Genomic DNA, 20,930 nt, shown 5'->3' with positions numbered 1-20,930 from the left:
CTCTTATTCCACTGATGGTTATCCTTCTTTTGGAAATTTGTCATACCCAGCCAGTTCCTAAAAAGGGTGAAATCTCTTCCATCCAATATTCATTCCATTACATTTACTTCTACTCTTTCCAGTGTAATGGAAAAATCCAGTAACTGTCAACTCCTGAACTATCTCAGCCATATTGGCAATCAGTGATTGCCAGTACGGATTCCAACAGTGTCGAGATACTAATGATATATTGGCTTATGTTACCCATCTATGGCAAATTCAGTGAAAAAATTTGTGAGACTCCAGCAGTTGTTCTTGCATTTCTGAGGTTTTTGATTCATGTTTTGTATAAATGTCTTCTAAGCAAGCTTCCATTGTATGAATTGCCAACTTTTTTTTGTTGTTGTTTTTTGTTTTTTGCAATTGCATATTCAGTTTTCTCTCTGACTATTAGCTGTGGGCGATGGATATCTATCCTCTAACTTCTCCACTAATGCTGGTGTTCCCCAAGGCTCAGTTCTTTCACTCACTCTTTTTCTCTTGTTTATTAATGACCAACCTTCTTGCATTCACAAGAAATCTTATCCATAGTTTTGCTGATGATAGCATATGACATTCCACCTTCCAGTTTGAGAAACTTTGCCCTTTGAGAAACAGTTCTAACTTCTTGAATGTTCAGTTCCTTAAATGCTGATGACCAGGTAATTCTCCAGTGGGACAAAGATAGCTTAGTTAATTTTAATCCTAAAACTCAGTCCTATCTTATATCTCACAAAAAAAAAAAAAAGGGGGGTCTGCTGCTTCGTGGTTATCCTCTTTGACACTCAGACTTCTAGACAAGGTCACATATCTCTATTAGGAGTTACCCTGACTCCTAACCTCTCTTGGCATAGCACATCACAAATATTGCTCCCTCTGCATCTAATGGCGCCTCCATAGCCAGGTGGGCAGGAGCAGCAGTAGGTAGCACACGCTTCTTGATTAGACCAGGGTTCAAGCCCGTGAGCCACCAAATATGGAGGATGCGGAAAGGTCAGGGAATGACCACCGCATATCCTCCGAGCAATATGGCCTTAGTTGCTAATGCTCCTAAAAACCAAATAATAAATAACCCTCTGCATCTAAAAAACTGAGTTTTCTCTTTTGTTTCTCGTCTAAACAACTACTCATCCTGTACAAATCTCAACTCTACCCTAACATGGAATATTGTTTCCACATCTGGGGTGGTGTCCCTCCCCCAAAAACCTCTCTCAGGCTTCTAGATTCCATTCAAAAGAGGGCAGTTAGGTTAATTAATGACTCATCTCTAACAGAGTCTCTCTCCACTCTCTCTCTCTCATAGACATTCTGTTTCTGCTGTATGCTTTACTATAGATACTTCCATGGGCACTGTTCTTCTGAATTTGCTTCTGTAATTACCCTTCTCCCTTCCAAACCACTCTAAACATGTGCTGCAACTAGCCAACATCCATTTACTGTCCAAATATTAAACTCACAGAACCAACTTTTCTTCTTCCTCATTTACCCTTTCAACTTCTGTTATCTTGAACAGCCTTCCTTCACATGTATTTCCTGAAAATTACAATCTACAGAAAATCAAATCTAATGTCAGTAAGTTCTTCTTTCATCTTCTCACCCTTCAACCCGCACCATACTAAGTACTATAGATTCTAATACCTTTTGTGGTTGGGGGTTTCATTAAAAAATAAATAATAATAAAAATATCCTAACATCATAGTCACTGACTTATGGTAGGTTTTCCATTATTCTGTTCACCACCAGCAAACTTTCTCATGTGAAAGAAGTGGCAAAGGCCAATTGCCAAGTTGCTTATGGAAAATACAATCACAAAATGAACAGCTTCATAGAAAAATTGTAATGTAACTTTATAAGAATATTTAAAGGATTTGCTTTTTTACTAAATAAGGAAAAGCATGTGAGGAACAACCCACTGGAGTTTTCCTGAAATCATAAAATATTGCCACTCTGAGAGTCATTTTGGCCATATTCAGTATAGCTTCCTTGGATTTTTTGTGACTGTGGGGAATTTTGCTCTAAAAGGCATTGCAAGTTACTCTTGAGTGAATAAAATTTTAAAAAAATAAATAAAAAATCATGAGATCAAATGACCTTTCTCCACCTAACCCTTTTGTGTGATTACCATTTGCATATTCTGGGCCCTCATTTATTTTTTTATAAATCTTTACTTAGGAAGCATACACACTTCTAAATTTATGTGTACTATCTTACCAAAAGTCACAGTATCTCCTTCTAATTGTGGAAAATTGTGCAAATTTTTTGCCAGTAGAGCAATAGTTTCTTTGTAAATGAATTACAAACAAACTATTGCTTGTTTGTAAATGAATTACAAACAAACTGCTCAGCAATGAGCGCAGAAAGAGCTAACAATTTCTAAGGAGAATGATAGTTGGATATCATTTCGAAAAAATAACTGTGCATACTCGCTCACTCACTCACACTCACACACACACACACACACTCTCTCTCTCTCTCTCTCTCTCTCTCTCTCAGGAATTGAATTAAATATTTCCAAGTCAATACTTCAAAATGTGCTGAAGAAATGGAAATCTAGAGGTCACACTGAATCCAAGACCCAACTAGGTAGGCATAAAATACTGAGATGCCACAGGCAAACCTATTTCCATGACAAGTAGAGTGCTGCATGACATGAATTTTCAAAGAAGAGCTACAACCTCCACATGCCTCTAACAATAACACATGTGCATATTGATTGGTATGGGAGGACACACATTGAACCTGGACAGTGGAGCAACAGCTCATGCTAGATGTTTATCCAATATCCCATACCCAAACCTGTCTATTAGACAGGTTTGGGTATGGAGGACGCTTAAAGTGTCCCAACTGATAAAGTTTGTTTTCCTGATGTATTTCTCTTTGTTGTTTGTAGAAAATTGCAGTGGCCAGCATAGCACACCATTCTCAATCCAGTTGAACATCTTTGAAATGAATTGGCACATAGAATTCAAACAAGTCAACAATTCCCCTTTATTTAGTCAAGGTCATGAATGCTCTTAAGGTGAAATATACCACCAGTTTTCTACCAGAAATTAGCATAAAGTTTTTCATGGTGTTTTGAAGCAGTCATTATAGCCAATAAACAAACTTGCTATTAATTTATTTGAATGTGCACATATATTTTGTTTAACCCTCATAAGCATTTAAATACTTTTTATAGATTTGGGTATATTATGATATATGCCCAAATCTATAAAATAAAATAATATTATTATTATTATCTTTATTTTCTCCTAAGAGATACCTGCTTACAGCTATTAGCCAGGGGGTGCACATTCATATATACAAATATAAGTTATATACATAATTATCTATTTATAATTTGTACAAATCATTGTCTTTATAAATTATACAAATTATACATTGTCTAATTAATTATATTATACATATCATTGCCTTATTTTACATGACAGGCAGATAGAAAGAGAGCACAAGCATAATTTGCAATTTTACAAGGAATTAGAGAATGTTCACATCTACAGCACTATTTACAGCGAGATAACAGAAAGACAAGACATCCAAAAAATAACATCCTTAAAAATAACAGGAGCACCAGTGCGGAGCAAAAACAGTCCCGACCAGTTCATTCTTCATTTCCTGCATTCTCTTTTGTTTTCATATGTGAGCTTCACTCAACATTTATAGGTGGAGTAATGCGTTTTGAAACACTTCAGTCCTGTATCTCTTCTCTGCGCAAAGCCTTTCTGGGTCTGCTTGAAGATCATTGAACATCTTAATGGTGTTCAAAGGAAAAAATCACCGAAGGCTTTCCAGCTGCGTGAGCTAGGGGATGGTGTTCTATTCACCCACCTTTGCGTCATGCGGGGCCGAGTCAGCAGGTAGTCAGTTTTCAGTGAGTCAAGTCTCTCGGTCAGCAGTTTTGCAAGCGTGAGAATGTTCTTGGTGACAATAATGTGAGACCAAGGCGTGACATCCAAGTTGGCATATAAAATGGTTCTTGAGATTGTAAATGGCTACATAGTGATCCTGTTTAACCATCTCAGCATCCAGTACTCTAAACCCAGGAAAGCCTTGATGGTAGCATCTGGGGCAGAAGACCAAATCTGAGATGCATAGAGAGGGATGGGGATGATGCATCTTAAAATATATTGTTTAACAAGGTCAGGGTTCCTGATACCTACCAGTTCTTGTCTGGAGGTCCATAGTGCTGCGTAAGTTTTCTTCTTTACATGTCCGAAATGGGGTGTGAAGTTTAGGTTTTAGTCCCATTTCAGACCAAGATCAATATGTGTCCTGACTTTTTTGACCACACTGCCATTTACGCGTATTGATATGTGGTTTTTAATATCTTGTTGGTGAAAACCATTTGTGCTGTCTTGTGTTCATTTAGTCGGAGCCCCATGAAATTAAGATATTCTTGCAACTCGGCGATTTTGGAGTTTGCTTCGTTGTTGCGTTGTAAAGATGTGTTTTGGTCATTCGGGGTGACGAAAAATTTCAAGTCATCTGCATATACTACAAATTGTTTATGATTTTGGGTCAGGAAGGGATGCAGTGCTGTTGCAAAAAGAGTAGCAGAGAGGACTCCCCTGTTGACTTGGAAGGAAGGTCTCTTTGTAAATTCCATTTATGGCAGTGATTTGTCTCTCCCTCAAAGAACTCATTATTATAGCTAATGCGTGCCCAGTTATATGGAAATATTCCTCCAAGATGATAGTAATAGCCGAGATGGATATACTGTCGAAAGTGGATGCAACGTCTAAGAAGACAATGTCTAATTGCTGTCTGAAGTTAAGGGCGTGTTGGATTTGAAATAGAGTCTCCATGAGATTGGTGGTAGTAGATCTTTGTGGGATCACTGAATGAAGGTACTCCGGTCTATGCCCGAAGCAGTGATGGTTGATGATATTTAAAATGGATTTTTCAAATATTTTTTGAAACGAGCATCCAATTGCAATAGGCCTGTAGTCTTTGGCGGATTTAGGATTGTTATTTTTGGGAACAGGTTTAACGAAATATGTATTCCATATCTTCGGAAGGTGGTTTTCACTAAAAATTTTGTGGAAAATGTGAAGGAGCAGATCTATGATGTATACACTGCTAATCTTAATCATGAAGAGCTGGAATTTATCAGGCCCAGTTGTGGCTTTATTCCCGAGGCTGTTCACAGCGGCTTTAACGTCATCTCTAGCGATACTGATTTGAGACAATTCAGCATAGCCCTCTGTCTTCAGTTTGCTAATTGCTTCACAGATTTTCTCTGTGTTGACTTCACTTTCAACTTGATTTTCTGCCAGAGGAGTTCCAAAGGTGGCTTGGATCCATTCTGAGAAGATGTGCCTGGGCATTATATCCGTACGCCTTTTCTTATTATATATCCTGCTTCCTTTCTTTAAATGTGATCGCACCATGTCATAGTGAGCTTGACGTTTCAATCGAATGAACCATGCTCTAGCTTCTTTATATCGAATATAATCAGGTGGTTGTTCAGTTTTTTCCCATTTTCTGAAGAGTTTTTGCTTGTTCTTTAAAGCATATTTTACTTGTGGACTAAACCAGGAATTTGCTCGATCGGAGATTTTAATGCGTTTTGATGCACCCTCAAGAGCAATAAAGTGAAGTGTATCCGAGAGTGCTTCTAAGGCATCGTCTACGGGGAGTTGGAAGAGATTTTGCCAGTTGAAATTCGCAAGCTGTTTCAAAATTACGTCTGGTTTTATATACTTGGTTGAGAAGATAACATCAGCGTTGTTTTCCCACCTCCAGTTCTCTTTTTGCCTGCAAGCTTGACTTCTCAGGTTGGCTTGGATTGAGAGAGGGATGTGATCAGAAGCGAAGCAAGTCGTATTGTCAGTTAATGTGATGTCTAGAGCATTATAGTATACCAGGTCAAGGCGCTGTGTGCCTCTTGTGAGGGGTGTTTCAAGTTGTTTCATCAAGAGAGTTTCCATAGTATCATCCAATTCGCTCTTTGCATCATCTTTGTCCTTAGGAAGAGGCATGTTCAAATCTCCCATCACGATAGATTCTACATTTGGGTTCAAGTTTGCGACGAGCCAAGTAAGGAGTTCGTTTCTGGCTTCGCTGTCATGGTTGGGTGGAAGGTATATAATACAAATTTGTACATTCTTTGTACCTTCTCTGAAGGTTGCTGAGACGGCTTCAAAATTTTCCGAGTGTGACTCTTGATTTTTAATTACAGAGAAATTATTCTTATAGAGTATCACTTCTCCTCCTCCTCTTTTGTTTTCGCATTTAAAGTCAAAATTGTCAGCCAGAGCATCTAGCTGTCTATTGTTTTGAAGCCAGGTTTCTGTCAGGCAGATGAATTCATATTCCGAGCTTAATAGAAGGTTCTGCAAAGTGTGAAGTTTATTGGCTATGCTGCGCACATTTTGAAGGTAAAGAGAGACTTGCATATTTTCTTTCTAGTCTGATGAGGAATTCCTTAATTGCTACTGCGCAACCCTAGTTGAGGGCCTCGAAGCATGTTCCCTGAAGCGTTTAACCAGGGTGCCAGTGGGCCAAATGGTTTTGTCTAGTAATTGTGCTTCACAATTGATAGGGCATGAGATAGTGAAGGAGGAATATGCTGGATGTCTTGTTTGCACTTGTCGTACTTCTACGTCAATACCCATCCCCTCTACGCACATTTCTTTAATGACACTCGGTGTGATACTGGGTTCAATCCGCGAGACAAAAAGCTTTCCTCTTGTTTGAACTGAGGTGATGCTGTACCTTTCTGCAAGACAAGGGTGATAATCAGATGGCTGGAATGTTGGAGGATGATCAGTAGGATCACCATTTGTCCGTATGGCATGTTGTTGCTGATGGGCATTTAGGTGAAGAGGGTTCTTTTTAGTGGAATTTTGGGGGGGGCTGATTTTGTCGACAGAGAAACGATGAGCAAAAGTAGGTTTCTGATTCATGTTTGGCTCTGATGGAGGGGTTGATTTCTTTTTATTGCGATCTTGGTTTGCAGAATAAGTAGAGCTGGGGATAGCGGTCGCTTGGCCGTTTTCCGACCTGTGCATTTGTGCATACCTTTTATTGGAGGATTGGTTTTTTGAATTATCAAAAATTTGAGGGGGTGACCGCACTCTGCCCTACCTTTGAGGGTAGTCGTCCATTGTGATTTAATGTGTGGGTTCTCCATCGGTTTCCCTCTTGCAACTTTTGAGGTGCCAGCTGGGCAAGCCTGTGGGTTTTCGAGTATCGGGATATTTCGTCCAATTGTTCCATTAATTGCACGTAGTTGAGTTAGGACTGTGTCTAATTTATCATCAATTAGTTTCTGTTTAGCTATTAAAGTTCTATTCTGTTCATGCAGTTCATGGTTTTCTTCTTGGATTCCTTGCAGAGTTTTGTGGATCGGAAGAAGGAGTTCCTCGAGTAACTCTTTTAGCATTTGTGACTCGTGCTTAAAGTAATCCTGACCTGTTTTTCTTTCTTGATCATTCTGAGCCCCACTACAGCCTATTTCTTTAATGTAGTCAAGAGTATCATTTCCATCTTCATGTGTTTTCTTGTGCACGCAATCGTCTGGGCATGCGTCAGAACCTAAGATGTCAATTAATGAGCCACTAAGGTTCCCGTTCAGCTCCGTTACTGCGAGATTGTCGGAAACATGTGGGGAAGGTCCCTCAGTTTCTGAGTCGCCACTGTCTATGACATGAGATTCTGCTGCATTTATTTCTTCCCGTTGTTCTGCGCTATTGTTCTCGTTGTGGGACCTGCATTTTGAGCAAAGGAACTTCTTTCGTCTGCTTTGATTTAAATGCACGATGTCAACTTGGGAACAGCAGCTCCCAATGACGCTGCCACATCACGAGCATTTAATGGCGTATTTATTTACAATGTTACAAATGCTGCATACTTGCTCTGTCATATCAAATGGTTTCTTTTCCATATTTGTAACGATTGAGACCGTAGGAGCGTTACTTATGTTTTACTTAAAACTGGAGTGTTGGCCAGATATTTCACTTATTTCTTGATGAAAGGTGCGGTAGTGGGGAGAGCTATACACTCCACACCCAATTACGGTTAAATTGGAGTCTTTAATGTAAGGAGCGACCTTGAGAGAGGATTAGTGGTGGGGAAAGCTGAGTAGTTGAACTTTCCGCAGACAAGAAAACTTATCTATAGCTGTACCACATATAGCAAAGTTCATGCATGAGATCAAAAAACAATAATCATAATTTACCTGACTGTGCATTTCTTCCTTAGTTGGTATATTTAGATAGAGGCACTTCTGAACTTTCAATTAATACTAAATATAGCTAGTACATGACTCATAATTAAACTGAAAATATCAAAAAATACGGAGCACAATAATCACACTGTTGTCGTCTCCGCCACCTCTACATCCGGTTAATTGGCCTTAATATGTAATTCAATGTGTTCACTTGTTTAGTTAAAATGTCAAATTTTAAGTTTTTTTTATTCCATTTTTATAGAGGTTGGAAACCATAAAATAAAATAATTAAGCATAATGCAATTTATGAGTGAAAAGTTTTAATAATAATTATTATTATAAAAATTATAATAATTTTATAATATTTTAAAAACAAACATGACAATTTTTAAGGAAATCATAGTTCATAAACTGGGAATTGTACATTTTTGCTTCAGCCAAAGTACTGAAGTCTGCATCAGTCTCAGTTAATGCTACAGTAGAACTCAGTTACCCGGAAGTCAGTTATCTGGAATAATTTGAAAGGCTGATCTTTCTTCTTTTTTTTTTTTATTAATGGTAGTACAGTGACAATTTTTAAGGAAATCATAGTTCATAAACTGGGAATTGTACATTTTTGCTTCAGCCAAAGTACTGAAGTCTGCATCAGTCTCAGTTAATGCTACAGTAGAACATCAGTTACCCAGAAGTCAGTTATCTGGAATAATTTGAAAGGCTGATCTTTCTTCTTTTTTTTTTTTTATTAATGGTAGTACAGTAAGCTCCAGTTATAATGATCACATTTGCAAATTGGCTTTTGATTATAATAAGCGAAAGATAGAGTTTACTACCTGTTTATAACAGATTCTACAAACAAAAAAGTGCAATAAACTGAAAACTGCAAATTGTTTTATGGTTGTGACCTCTAGAATTCTATGTGACCTTCAGAAATGTGCTTTAGAAAAATATCACAGAAACTACTGGGTTTTCCTCTGAAACCATGAGTAAATTTTAGATTAGTTGAGCTCCAGATTCGGTAAGAATAATATTGGCCCGAAACTGTGTGATTTATTAATTTTCTCAATTTTTTACAGTAAAATGTGAATTGTTTTATTATTAATTATTAATTATTATTAATAGAATCAGAAAATTATTAATAGAATCAGAATTCTATTATTATTAATAGAATCAGAAAAGGTGAAAATTTAGGAAACTCTCCAAAAAGTTTAATGTAAACTTCAACAATTTACGACATCAAGAAAAATTCCAATACTATAACAGAATTTGTGTCGATTATGGATAGTGAAGGAGGATCTAGCAGGAAAAAGACTATGTTGAAACTGAAAATACCACTTTAGAGAGTGACTCACTTTATTTTTTTGTTTTCTTCAGAGTGAAATTTAGGTGAACCAGTGTCTGGCTCAATGTTGTGTGAAAAAGTATTGGATTTTAATCGAAAATTAAGAGGTAATGAAGATTTTAAGGAAAGCACAGGTTGGCTGAAAAACTGAAACACTGTATACGTGAACTAGATATTCAAGGTGAGAAACTTTCTGCAGACGAATCGGCAGCGGTGTCCTTTGAAAAGTAAGTTTTTCTTCAGTTATAGCAAATTATGAGAAAGAAAACGTTTATAATGCTGATGAGACGGGCTTATTATGGAAAGCATTACCAAGAAAAACCCTAGCCACTAAAAGAGAAATGCCTGTACCAAGTTTTGAGATGAGAAAAGAGCGAGTTACAATTGCTATGTGTGCAAATGCTACTGGGATGCACAGATTGTCTGTGTTCGTCATTGGTAAGTCAAAAAAACCGAGAGCATTTAAAAACCTTTCTAATTTTCCTGTTTTGTATAAAAATGCCTGGATGGATGTTTCTGTTTTCCGATATTGGTTTATTTATAATTTTTTAAATTTAATTAATCTTATTTAATTTAAGATTAAATAAGATAAGTAAGATAATATTAAATTTATTTAATCTTATTACAATTCCGGTAAGATTACTTTACTGGAATAATAAGATGAAATAAGATTAAATTTATTTAATCTTACCAGAAAAAATTATCCAGAAAATTTTCCGGATCGATTATCCGGAAATTTTGGCTATCCAGAAGAGGTCTAACATCAGTTATTCCAGATAACTGATGCTCTACTATATATGCATAATATATGCTAACTTTTCCAGTTTTCTTAGTAGATACCTTTTATTTAAATTTCAATTAAGTTTATGTTATGTTTTTCAAATGTGAACTTCCTGAATTTTACAATATGGGTTTCAAAGAGGTGGCTCTGCTCATCTTTAATAGAGAATATACCAAGAAATGGGATCTACTATATGGTTTTGTCGAAGTCTATCAGCACTATCTCCGTGTTTTCTGTGATTTTTGCTGTCATATACTTCTTTAGTGCTTATAAAATATTTTACAATACTTCTTCTTATTATTGAGAAAATAAAAAAGTATTGGTATATTACATTCACCCATGATTGATTTATCTTTTGGATATTGTTTTATTATTTGGATATTATTTTACATAGTTTTCCCCAGATGTATTGTTTCAGGCAGTAGATGTATCTTTTAGTCAAAGGTACATCTATTGGGACAAAATATTCTTCCAATTACATCTCTTTAAATTGGTGATATATCGGCCATTACTATAATCACTAGATTAGGCAGTATCCAGGAGCAGATGGAATATTGAAGTACTGTATAATAGAATGTCTAAAATTTTGTTTTTTATAGTAATGCAACGTATGAGCTTGCTTTTAGAATAAGAATAGTGCAATTCAGATCATTCATGCTGATTAAAACATTAGTTTGTTTTGGTTTAAAAATGCAGAAATTGTATCTTTGCTAAGAACAGACTTGTAATTCAAATTCTCCTGTAAAAAAAAAAAAAATGAAAGCTACTGCTTTAAAATGTTCTATATCAAGCAGCTAGTTAGAAAACATATACTGCACCTTTGTATGGTTTTTCAAATAAATTACACATTTTCTTTTTATAAAACTTAATCTTTAATATCTCTGAGTTGTTTGTTTTTGCTCAGTAATATGAATTAGTCATTTTTGCCTTTATGCCATTATATTTACAGAACTTTTTTTTTTTATAACAGAAAAGATCTTGGAATGCAAAGAATTTTCAATACTATGTATTTGAACAAAATCAAAAAAATATTAAAGTGCTTTCAGAGTATAGAAACAAAGCAAATGATTTAAAATGTCTTATTTCATTTTATGAAGATGTATTTAATTCATACAGTAAAAGGTAAATTTATACTAATGTATATATTAATATAAACATATATGAAATAAGTAATAGATAGAAAATTAAAAAAGTCTCAGATCAGATTAATGCCATCAAATTATTGATTAAATAATTACTAATTAAATCAATTTCTAATTAAATATTAAATAAATAAAATTTTGAATATCTATATTCTATTTCTTATTAAATTTTGTGTGACATTTAGGTCCCCTTTGATACAGTTCAATAACCACTGTAGTGTATATATATATATTTGAACAATTACTATATATATATATAGTATTACTATTACTATTAATAGTTATATTAGTGATAAAAGGAAAGCAAGAAATAAAGCAAAGCAAGAAAGTTAAAAGACAATAACTAATATTTATGGGTTAATGCAGTTGCAAGCAATCATGCAATACACCCACAATGTCTATAGAATATCATTAGAAAAAGTAAATCAATCCAATAATAAGAATACCATCAAGGACTTAAGAAAACGCAAAAAAAAAAAAAATTATTATTATCGCTTTTTACCGACAATCTAGATGACTTCAACTGGGGCCAACCACCCAGAATGAAGGCAAAAAACGACAAGAAGTTCTCTGTTTCTGTGATGATCAATATATGCTAAGTAATTTAAATCTAAACCAAATATAAACCAGTATAGGCCGAATATAAATCGAATATAAATAAATCGAATGAAGATAATTAATTAATTAAGAAAAATTTTGAAATATTAGAATCAAAGGTAAGAAATATAAGTAAAATATAAATGTAAGCATATATTAATCATCGTTGACCCGACAGAGAACGTAATTTAAGGATTAAAACAAGATTAAATATATAATACATACTACATTTGACCGTATCTAGAACATAATGTCATAGTCGTCAAAATAATATGTGGTGCCCCCTATGTGATGGATACGGTAAAAATAAATAATTAAATTAAATTAACGCAAAGAGAAACATGCAGATAGTAAGAAGAAAAACTAAAGGAGTAGGAAAAATAGAACCTGAACTCCACAAAGGCGAAAAATAGTGGTATAGATAAGAAATAGTTTCTCCTACGTCCTCGGATTGCCCTAATAATTTCGGAGAAATAAAAATAAAGAGTGTAGGACAGCTTAAAGGCATTACAAGATATAAGTTGTGGCTCGGGTATGCCCGGGATCGCAAACCCGTTCCTATAGTAGGACCCTCAGCTCAGGGTCCTACTATAGGAACGGGTTTGCGATCCCGGGCATACCCGAGCCACAACTTATATCTTGTAATGCCTTTAAGCTGTCCTACACTCTTTATTTTTATTTCTCCGAAATTATTAGGGCAATCCGAGGACGTAGGAGAAACTATTTCTTATCTATACCACTATTTTTCGCCTTTGTGGAGTTCAGGTTCTATTTTTCCTACTCCTTTAGTTTTTCTTCTTACTATCTGCATGTTTCTCTTTGCGTTAATTTAATTTAATTATTTATTTTTACCGTATCCATCACATAGGGGGCACCACATATTATTTTGACGACTATGACATTATGTTCTAGATACGGTCAAATGTAGTATGTATTATATATTTAATCTTGTTTTAATCCTTAAATTACGTTCTCTGTCGGGTCAACGATGATTAATATATGCTTACATTTATATTTTACTTATATTTCTTACCTTTGATTCTAATATTTCAAAATTTTTCTTAATTAATTAATTATCTTCATTCGATTTATTTATATTCGATTTATATTCGGCCTATACTGGTTTATATTTGGTTTAGATTTAAATTACTTAGCATATATTGATCATCACAGAAACAGAGAACTTCTTGTCGTTTTTTGCCTTCATTCTGGGTGGTTGGCCCCAGTTGAAGTCATCTAGATTGTCGGTAAAAAGCGATAATAATAATTTTTTTTTTTTTTTTTTTTTTTGCGTTTTCTTAAGTCCTTGATGGTATTCTTATTATTGGATTGATTTACTTTTTCTAATGATATTCTATTACTATTACTATATATATATATATAGTAATAAAATAACATTATTATACCACATGAAAATTCTTAACAAATAGTTTTTATTAAACTCATATATAATACAAGCCCAATACTACACTAATTTTTTAGCAGGTGATGTTTCAGGATTCTTGCCGAACCCCATCTTCAGACTGTAAATGATACACTTTGAAGGAACTGGACTTCTTACTTCCTGCACTGTAATACAAACAACTTGAGTTTGTATTATTTATTATCAGTTTTATGGATTTATATATGAGTTTAACAAAACTTGTTTGTTAAGAATTTTCATGTGATATAATAGTGTTATTTTATTATTACATGTATATTAATATATACAGTATAAATTTTATTGTATGAATAAAGATTGTTTGTATTACAGTGCAGGAAATAAGAAGTCCAGTTCCTCCAAAGTGTATCATGTATGGTCTGAAGATGGAGTTCAGCAAGAACCCTGAAATGCTAACAAATTAGTGTAGTATTGTACTTATATATGAGTTAAATAAAACCTATTTGTTAAGAATTTTCATTTTGTACAATAGTGTTATTTTATTATTATATATATATATGTATATATATATATAGTATAAATTTTGCCGGATGTATTAATTACTTATTATTAATTTGTATGAAATGTTCCAGAATGCCTGGAAAATTTCGTACATGGACTTGTTCTTCGATCAAGACATTCTTGCTTTCTTTAAATGAGGATAAGAGGGTGCTTGCCACTGCATGCTTTGATGCTTGGTTTGTGGATCATATTGAAAGACCCAGGATTCATCTCCTGTTATTACTGAATCCAAAAAGTCGGGGTTTCACAAATTTTTTTTCAAATTTGTGCTGAACTTCCACACATTTCTGCTTTTGATCGTCTGTCAGCATGCATGCATACCTTTCTTATGTCCAACTCACCCAAAAGGTGAATCTGATATTAAAAGTACTTTGAGTTTCAGTTTCTAAAAGTTGGCAGGTATGTATATATTATAAGACAGTGGTTCATCACTAAGAAACTATTCACCCAATACTTATATATAAAATTATCACAGTGGACCAAAGCATTTTGATGTGATGAGGATATTATTATTATTATTAGCCATATGTCTAATAATAATAATAATAAATTGTAATATATTTTCTGTCTTTAGGACCAAATGAAGTCTTCAGAATGTCATTTGACCAATTCTAAACTAGATTGAAATGAATTATTATTTATTATTTCTTTTACTATCTGGAACAGAGTTAATATATATATTAATAATTATCTAAATTGTTACATGTTAATAATTTATAGGCAGCTGATACATATTATGAAAGCAAGAAGTTCATTTTGAAGATGAATATCAAAAAAAACACAGGTTATGTTTAACAAATTTACAAGACCAAAGAAAATCATGTACAATGAACCTAATTAGTTATGTAAACCTAAGTAGGATATGTTTCAATGGATAAGGTAGAAGAATAACATATTAAAATTATATAACAGAATACTAGAAGTGGAAAGGTATGTTTTTGGACAAGAAATTTCAACAGATGGAAACATCAGGATAGAAAATGAATGGCACATAAAATTTGAATGGCAAGCATTTGGAAAGCTTAATATAGTCTTCAAGACAAACTTGCCACTATTTCAAATGAAAAGTTTTTGATCAATATCCTCCTTGCCCTAACACTGTTGTGAAATGTGGACACTGAATGCCAAAGCTTTACAAAGACTGAGTGTCACAAATTTTGAACATAATTTTGAACATAACCAAAAGAGACTGAAAAACATGCACATGGATTCGCCAACAAACAAGGTCTGTGATATCATTGAAAGAACAAAGTGCTTAAAATGGAAATGAGCAAGTCACATATCATGAAGAACTGATGATAGATGAACCAAACTAATTTTTGGAATACTCTAAACGAATACTGAAATACCACTTGACTCTAAACACCCAAGAAAAAGACCAAGGTGAGGCGGAATGAAATTGTGACATTTGCTGGTGTACAATAGCAACAGAAAGCACAAGACCGCAGTTGCTAGAAAAGTGTTGAGGAGGCCTTCATCCTGCAGTGGATCGACAATGGCTGAAGATGATGATGAATACATATTATTAAGACATAGTAATAATTTTCTGACTAGAATATTTAATTTACCTATGATTAAACAAATTTAGAATGATGCTAATTTGAGGAATCGGGTATTTCTCAAGTTTAAACTTGTGTACCCGTCAAAAACTGAAATTAAATTTAATCCTTAATAAATCTAACAGATGGTGCACCGTGCAGCCATTGTATGTCATATATTGGGTGGGAATATTAAATAATAGACAACTAGTAAATGAATTCTGATAAAATGGCCTTTACTGATTTTTAAAATGAGGCATTTTATGTTGCATGGGTAAAGGCCACACTTTATATTTTATCAGAATTTATTTACTAATTGCCTATCATTTAATATTACCACCCAATACCAATCATGTGCGAAGAAAAAAAATTTATTTCCTACTTTTTATAAATCCAGGTAGCCGATATATGACATGCAATGGCTGCACGGTGCACCACTTGATAGATTTAGCTCAAATTCTGATAGAATGCATTGTCACGCAAATTAGGAATATGTACAAAGTTTCAGCCTTCTATCTCTGTTAGAAGTAACTGAAAAAAGTGATCGGCAGATTTTATGACAGAGGCAGTGACTTAATATAAGGTATATGAAATTAAAAAAAATAATATACTTTCTACATTTAATACAACCATTCCCAAATACATAATCTCTTAAATCACAATGAACTCCTGTGTTAGATCATCCCACACCCCCAAACAAATATGATTTTAGGAATGGTTTGTATATTATCAACACTGTCTTAAGCAAACTGAATTTTAAAATTAAAAATAAAAAATAATATAAAAAACAAGTTTTTCAAAAATATACCTTATATTTCAATTATCGTACACCAAAAGGTAGAAAAAATTCTTTTTTCTTTTCACACATGATCGGTATTGGGTGAAAATATTAAATGATAGACAATTAGTAAATAAATTCCAATAAAATATAAGGTGTGGGCTTTACCCCTGCAACAATAAATGCCTCAATTTAAAAAATGACAAAGGCCACATCTTATATTTTATTGGAATTTATTTACTAATTGTCTATCATTTAATATTTCCACCCAGTACCGATCATGTGCGAAAATAAAAAAAAAAAATTTTCTACCTTTTAGTGTACGATAATTGAAATATAAAGTATATTTTTGAAAAACTTGTTTTTTATATTATTTTTTATTTTCTTATTTATTAGGTCTGTAAACCTAAGTAGGATGTATTTGAATGGATAAGGTAGAAGAATAACATATTAAAATTATATAAAAAAAATATCTTAATTTCACATTTAATCAATACACTATGAAGTTCAAGTAAATCAAAAAAACTGTTATTAATGAATACAGTAATCAGGCAATTTTCTTAACTGCTCCATTTCATTAAGCGCAAAGACATTGCAACCTTTCTCTCCCATTAACCCAAGAGAAACGTCCAACTGTGTGGTACTACACTCAGGGAAGTGGAAAGTGAAAAAGATCTGGGGGTATTATTTGTGCAGTCAAATGTAAAGTTTGCTGAGCAGTGCAGATGGGCTGCCAGGGCAGTTCATGGAGTCTTGTCAGTGATATATAGGAATTTTACTAGCGGGCACAGGGAGGTGATTATCCCGTTATACAAGGTAGTGGTCAGGCCACACCTAGAGTCTGTCTACAGGTCTGGAGGTCTCATTTTAGGAAGGATGTAGAGTTGCTAGAACAAGTACAAAGAAAGGCAGCAAGATTGGTGAGGGGAACAAAGGGGTGCCTTACCACGAAAGGCTTAAGTTCTGCAAATTGCAGCATCTGGAGAATAGGTGCCTGCAAGGTCTGATTGAGATGTATAAGGCCTTGAATGGAATGAGCAAGCTGAATGCTGGTGGGGTTCTTCCTCTTGCTCAGATTAAGAACCTGAGGGAGCATAGATTCAAATTGAGAAAAGACAGTTGTAGAATAGATGTGCAGAAATTTGCCTTTAGTCAGTGGGTAGTCGATTGGTGGAACAGACTTCCATCTCTTGTTGTGGAAAGTTGATAGCCTAAATAAATTTAAGGCTGAGCTGGACAGGCATTTGGAACGAATGGAGAGGTGAAATTGGAGGGTTTTTTTTTTTTTTTTTGGCTGATGCTAAGCTTGCTTTCTTGCATCGTATGCCTCTACTAATACTAATTACTTTCTCACAATCCACTTCTTCAATTCTTACTCCATCCAATGACCTGGCTCGACTCAAAGCAAAATTGTTGATAGGTCGCTTCTTAACAAGTTCTTTTATGTGTAAAAATGTATTATTGGAAATAGGTTATTGTATTATTATTATAAAACATTTTCAATCCTTTGTGGAATGTTTTTTTTTTTTTTTTCTCCCTCCACCTCTTGACTGGTATTGTGCATGAGGTTAGTTGGTTATGTCCAGATATACTATTATTATTATTGTTATTACTGTTGGTCAAGGAACTCTTACTGTTCTACAAGTGTAGAACAGTAAGAGTTTCTGTTCTACACTTAGCTCTGGATCATGGCTTTTTGGAGTTCTATGTAAGTGTTCTCTGGGATGACTATTGCTGCTAGGATCTTATTGAGGGCTCTTTGGCACCATGCTGGTGGTTGACACAATGATTGGGATGGTCATTACTTGTTCCATATGCCATATTTCTTAGGTCTTTGTACTTCCTGATCTTTTCCTTGCAGTTTTTCTGGAGGGTTGCTAGTGCTGGGTATCTACTTGATTGACACCACTATGTCAATCAAGTAGGTAGCCAGCCCTTTCCTTCTTGTCCAGTCTGCTGTGCAGGATCATCCTATTAGTTATTATGGTACGGTCCCACTATACTTTTTATTGAGTAGAGATCTCCAATACAGCCTGAAGTTTTTACTTGTAATATGGTACATCTGCTTTGATCAGTTGGTATTTTGCATTAGCTTCTGATGTATTATCCTGGTGACCTGGTCATGTCTCTGAGTGTACTTCACCTGGATGATCATCCTGCAGTGATGTGCTGGATCGTTTCTGGGGCCACGTGGCATTGTTGACATGTCATCTGCTTCTTGGTGATATATTGTCCTTGGTGATGTATTTCTTGTAGTTCCTGGTTTTGATTACCTGGTCTTGGATGGCGAGCATGAATCCTTCGGTCTCAGAGAAGAGCTTCCTGTTCTTATTATTCGCTTATTATTATTCAGAAGAATGGATAAATTTTTTGTCTTCAGTAAAATTTTATGGATTTTTTTCAATGCTGCTAGTATATGAAACCACTCAAAGCATATGTTAATTTTTTTATGTAGTAATTTGTAATAAACTCAAGTATATAAGAAACATTATTCACAGTTTGTTTGGTTTTAGTACAATTTTAATATGCAGGTTTGTATATTTTATTTTTCAGTAACTCAAATTATCTGACATTTAAGCTGTAGTTATCTCTCATCTTCTCTCCAAAGCGTAGCTTGATTATTTTTATTTATTTTTTTCTCTATCCCTAGGATACTCTGGGTGCTTCTCCGGCTGAAGAGATCAGCTTGGATGATCATTGTCAGTATAAATATCTCTTTAACTTTAGAGGAGTAACAGCTAGTTTCAGATTCAAACATTTATTTTTATGCCGTTCATTAGTATACCATGTGGGAGATGAATGGCTAGAGTTCTTTTATTCTGCCTTAAAGCCATGGGTACATTATATTCCTGTTCACAAAGACCTTTCGGATGTTAGGTATTGGTATTTTCTTCTCAATAATTATATTTTATTAATAATTCATATTAATTGTTCTGTTAAAATTATCAATGAAAGAATGTGTATTAATTTGACTGCTATTTTCATTGAGTGCATAAAAATTAAATTTTAGCATTTTTCTTAGTCTATAATTATTCTGAAAACCTGCTTTAGAATCTCTCTCTCTCTCTCTCTCTCTCTCTCTCTCTCTCTCTCTCTCTCTCTCTCTCTCTCTCTCTCTCTCTCTCTCTGTATCCTAGCTAATATGATTGGTAGGCTATATATATATTTATTATTATTATTTTTTTTTTTCACTTGAAACCAATCAAGGTGCAAAAGAAGGTCTTCATCTGTGTAGCTTTTTAAGATATACCAAAATTATACTTATTTTTTTTTTAAAAGGTGTGATAAGTATATTGGTATCTAAGGATTCTTTTTCTAGGACCTATTATATTTTGAGTTTGTGCTATAACATGTTAGGTTAGTTACCAGAGTTGGACATTATTTGAATACATTTTTATCAAATAAAAATGAGAATAAAATATTATTCATCATTCATTTATTTGTTATTCAAGTTAATTGCTATTTGTTGAGAATGTGTTATTTCATTACTTTATTCAAAATTCATATAAATTATTACAGATTATTTCTTATAGCCTACCCCCTAATATACACACTTGCCAAAAAAATATGAACCATTATGCAGTATTGAATCAGTATGGCTGTGTTTCTAATAACAGCAAGTGTGCAGTACAGCATGGATTCTATAAAGTGTTTCAGTGCATTTTGGTAAAGGATAGCGAATGTTTAATCTGCAATGGCTTACTTAGGCAGCCTGGTTAATATTTAGGTTGAATTGTTAAATTGAATAAAATTAAAAGGGGGGAAGTAGGTAAGTGTTGACTGAGTTAAAACAGGCGCAAGGAAACAGAAGTGTACACATCCAATCCTTGGTTGTCGTTGAAGTAAAAGAAGCAAAAGAATAATTAAAAACTAAATAAGTGAATACGGTGAAGCCAATAGTCATTATGAGGACTTTCTTTGGTTAAAACATCTTCAGTTGGCAATGTGTGGAGAGTGAACGCACGTGGTATTTAAGAAATAAATTCTACTCTCGTGATGCCTTTTTTGACATGTGGGAACTTTAATCGCGAGAGGTTCCAAATTGGGGAAAGATTGAAGGGAAGTTTGGAATTTAGAATTTTAAGGTTTGAGTGGTGCCGGTACCATTCAATAGCTAGGGCTTCATATTGAAGTATTCTATAGCTGGATTTCAGTTTAATGATGGAAATGGCAGAGTCAATGAGGGGGGTGTGGTTGTGGGTCTGGGCATGAATTGTAAGTTCTGTGACAGATTGGTTAGACGTGAAGCTATGGAAATGATAGTATGCACGGGTGTTGGATGTTTTTGATGAGCCAAATTTGGTAGTGGTACTTCCGATGTAACATGTATTATAGTTTGGTTGACAGTTAATGAGGTATATTATATTATTGAGGTCGTTTGTAGGATATTTGTGTGTGTCTTTATAGGAGCTGAAGAAGGATCCTAATTTGTCGTAGGTGGAAAAAACAAGGGTCAGTGTCATTAAATAGATGGTGGAACTGTCCTACGAGTTCATAGTGATAAAGAAGGACTATGCGGGTGTTTGTTTTATTGTTGTGTTTGGTTGGATTGTTAAGTTTAATTTTATTTTTAGCGATGGAGATTGTGTTTAAAATAAGTTGGTGGTGGTGGTAACACCTCT

The 20,930-nt window shown here is 34.3% G+C and overlaps 1 protein-coding gene across 1 annotated transcript in view; it reads left to right on the top strand.

Moving 5' to 3' along the window:
* The window catches only part of LOC150080696 (protein O-glucosyltransferase 1-like), a 134,320-nt gene that overhangs the window by 75,016 nt on the left and 38,374 nt on the right, over positions 1-20,930 (top strand). Inside the window, exon 7 of the mRNA XM_090380787.1 lies at positions 18,959-19,185. Within this exon, the coding sequence (XP_090236913.1) occupies positions 18,959-19,185 (227 nt within the window). The remainder of the gene's footprint in view (positions 1-18,958; positions 19,186-20,930) is intronic.

This window comes from Mastigoproctus giganteus, chromosome 9, assembly GCF_048544385.1.
Source record: "Mastigoproctus giganteus isolate SK-2022 chromosome 9, ASM4854438v1, whole genome shotgun sequence".
Classification (NCBI taxonomy): Eukaryota; Metazoa; Arthropoda; class Arachnida; order Uropygi; family Thelyphonidae; genus Mastigoproctus; species Mastigoproctus giganteus.
The sequence above is the reverse complement of the archived record's forward strand: the minus strand, read 5'-3'. Positions and strand labels throughout refer to the sequence as shown.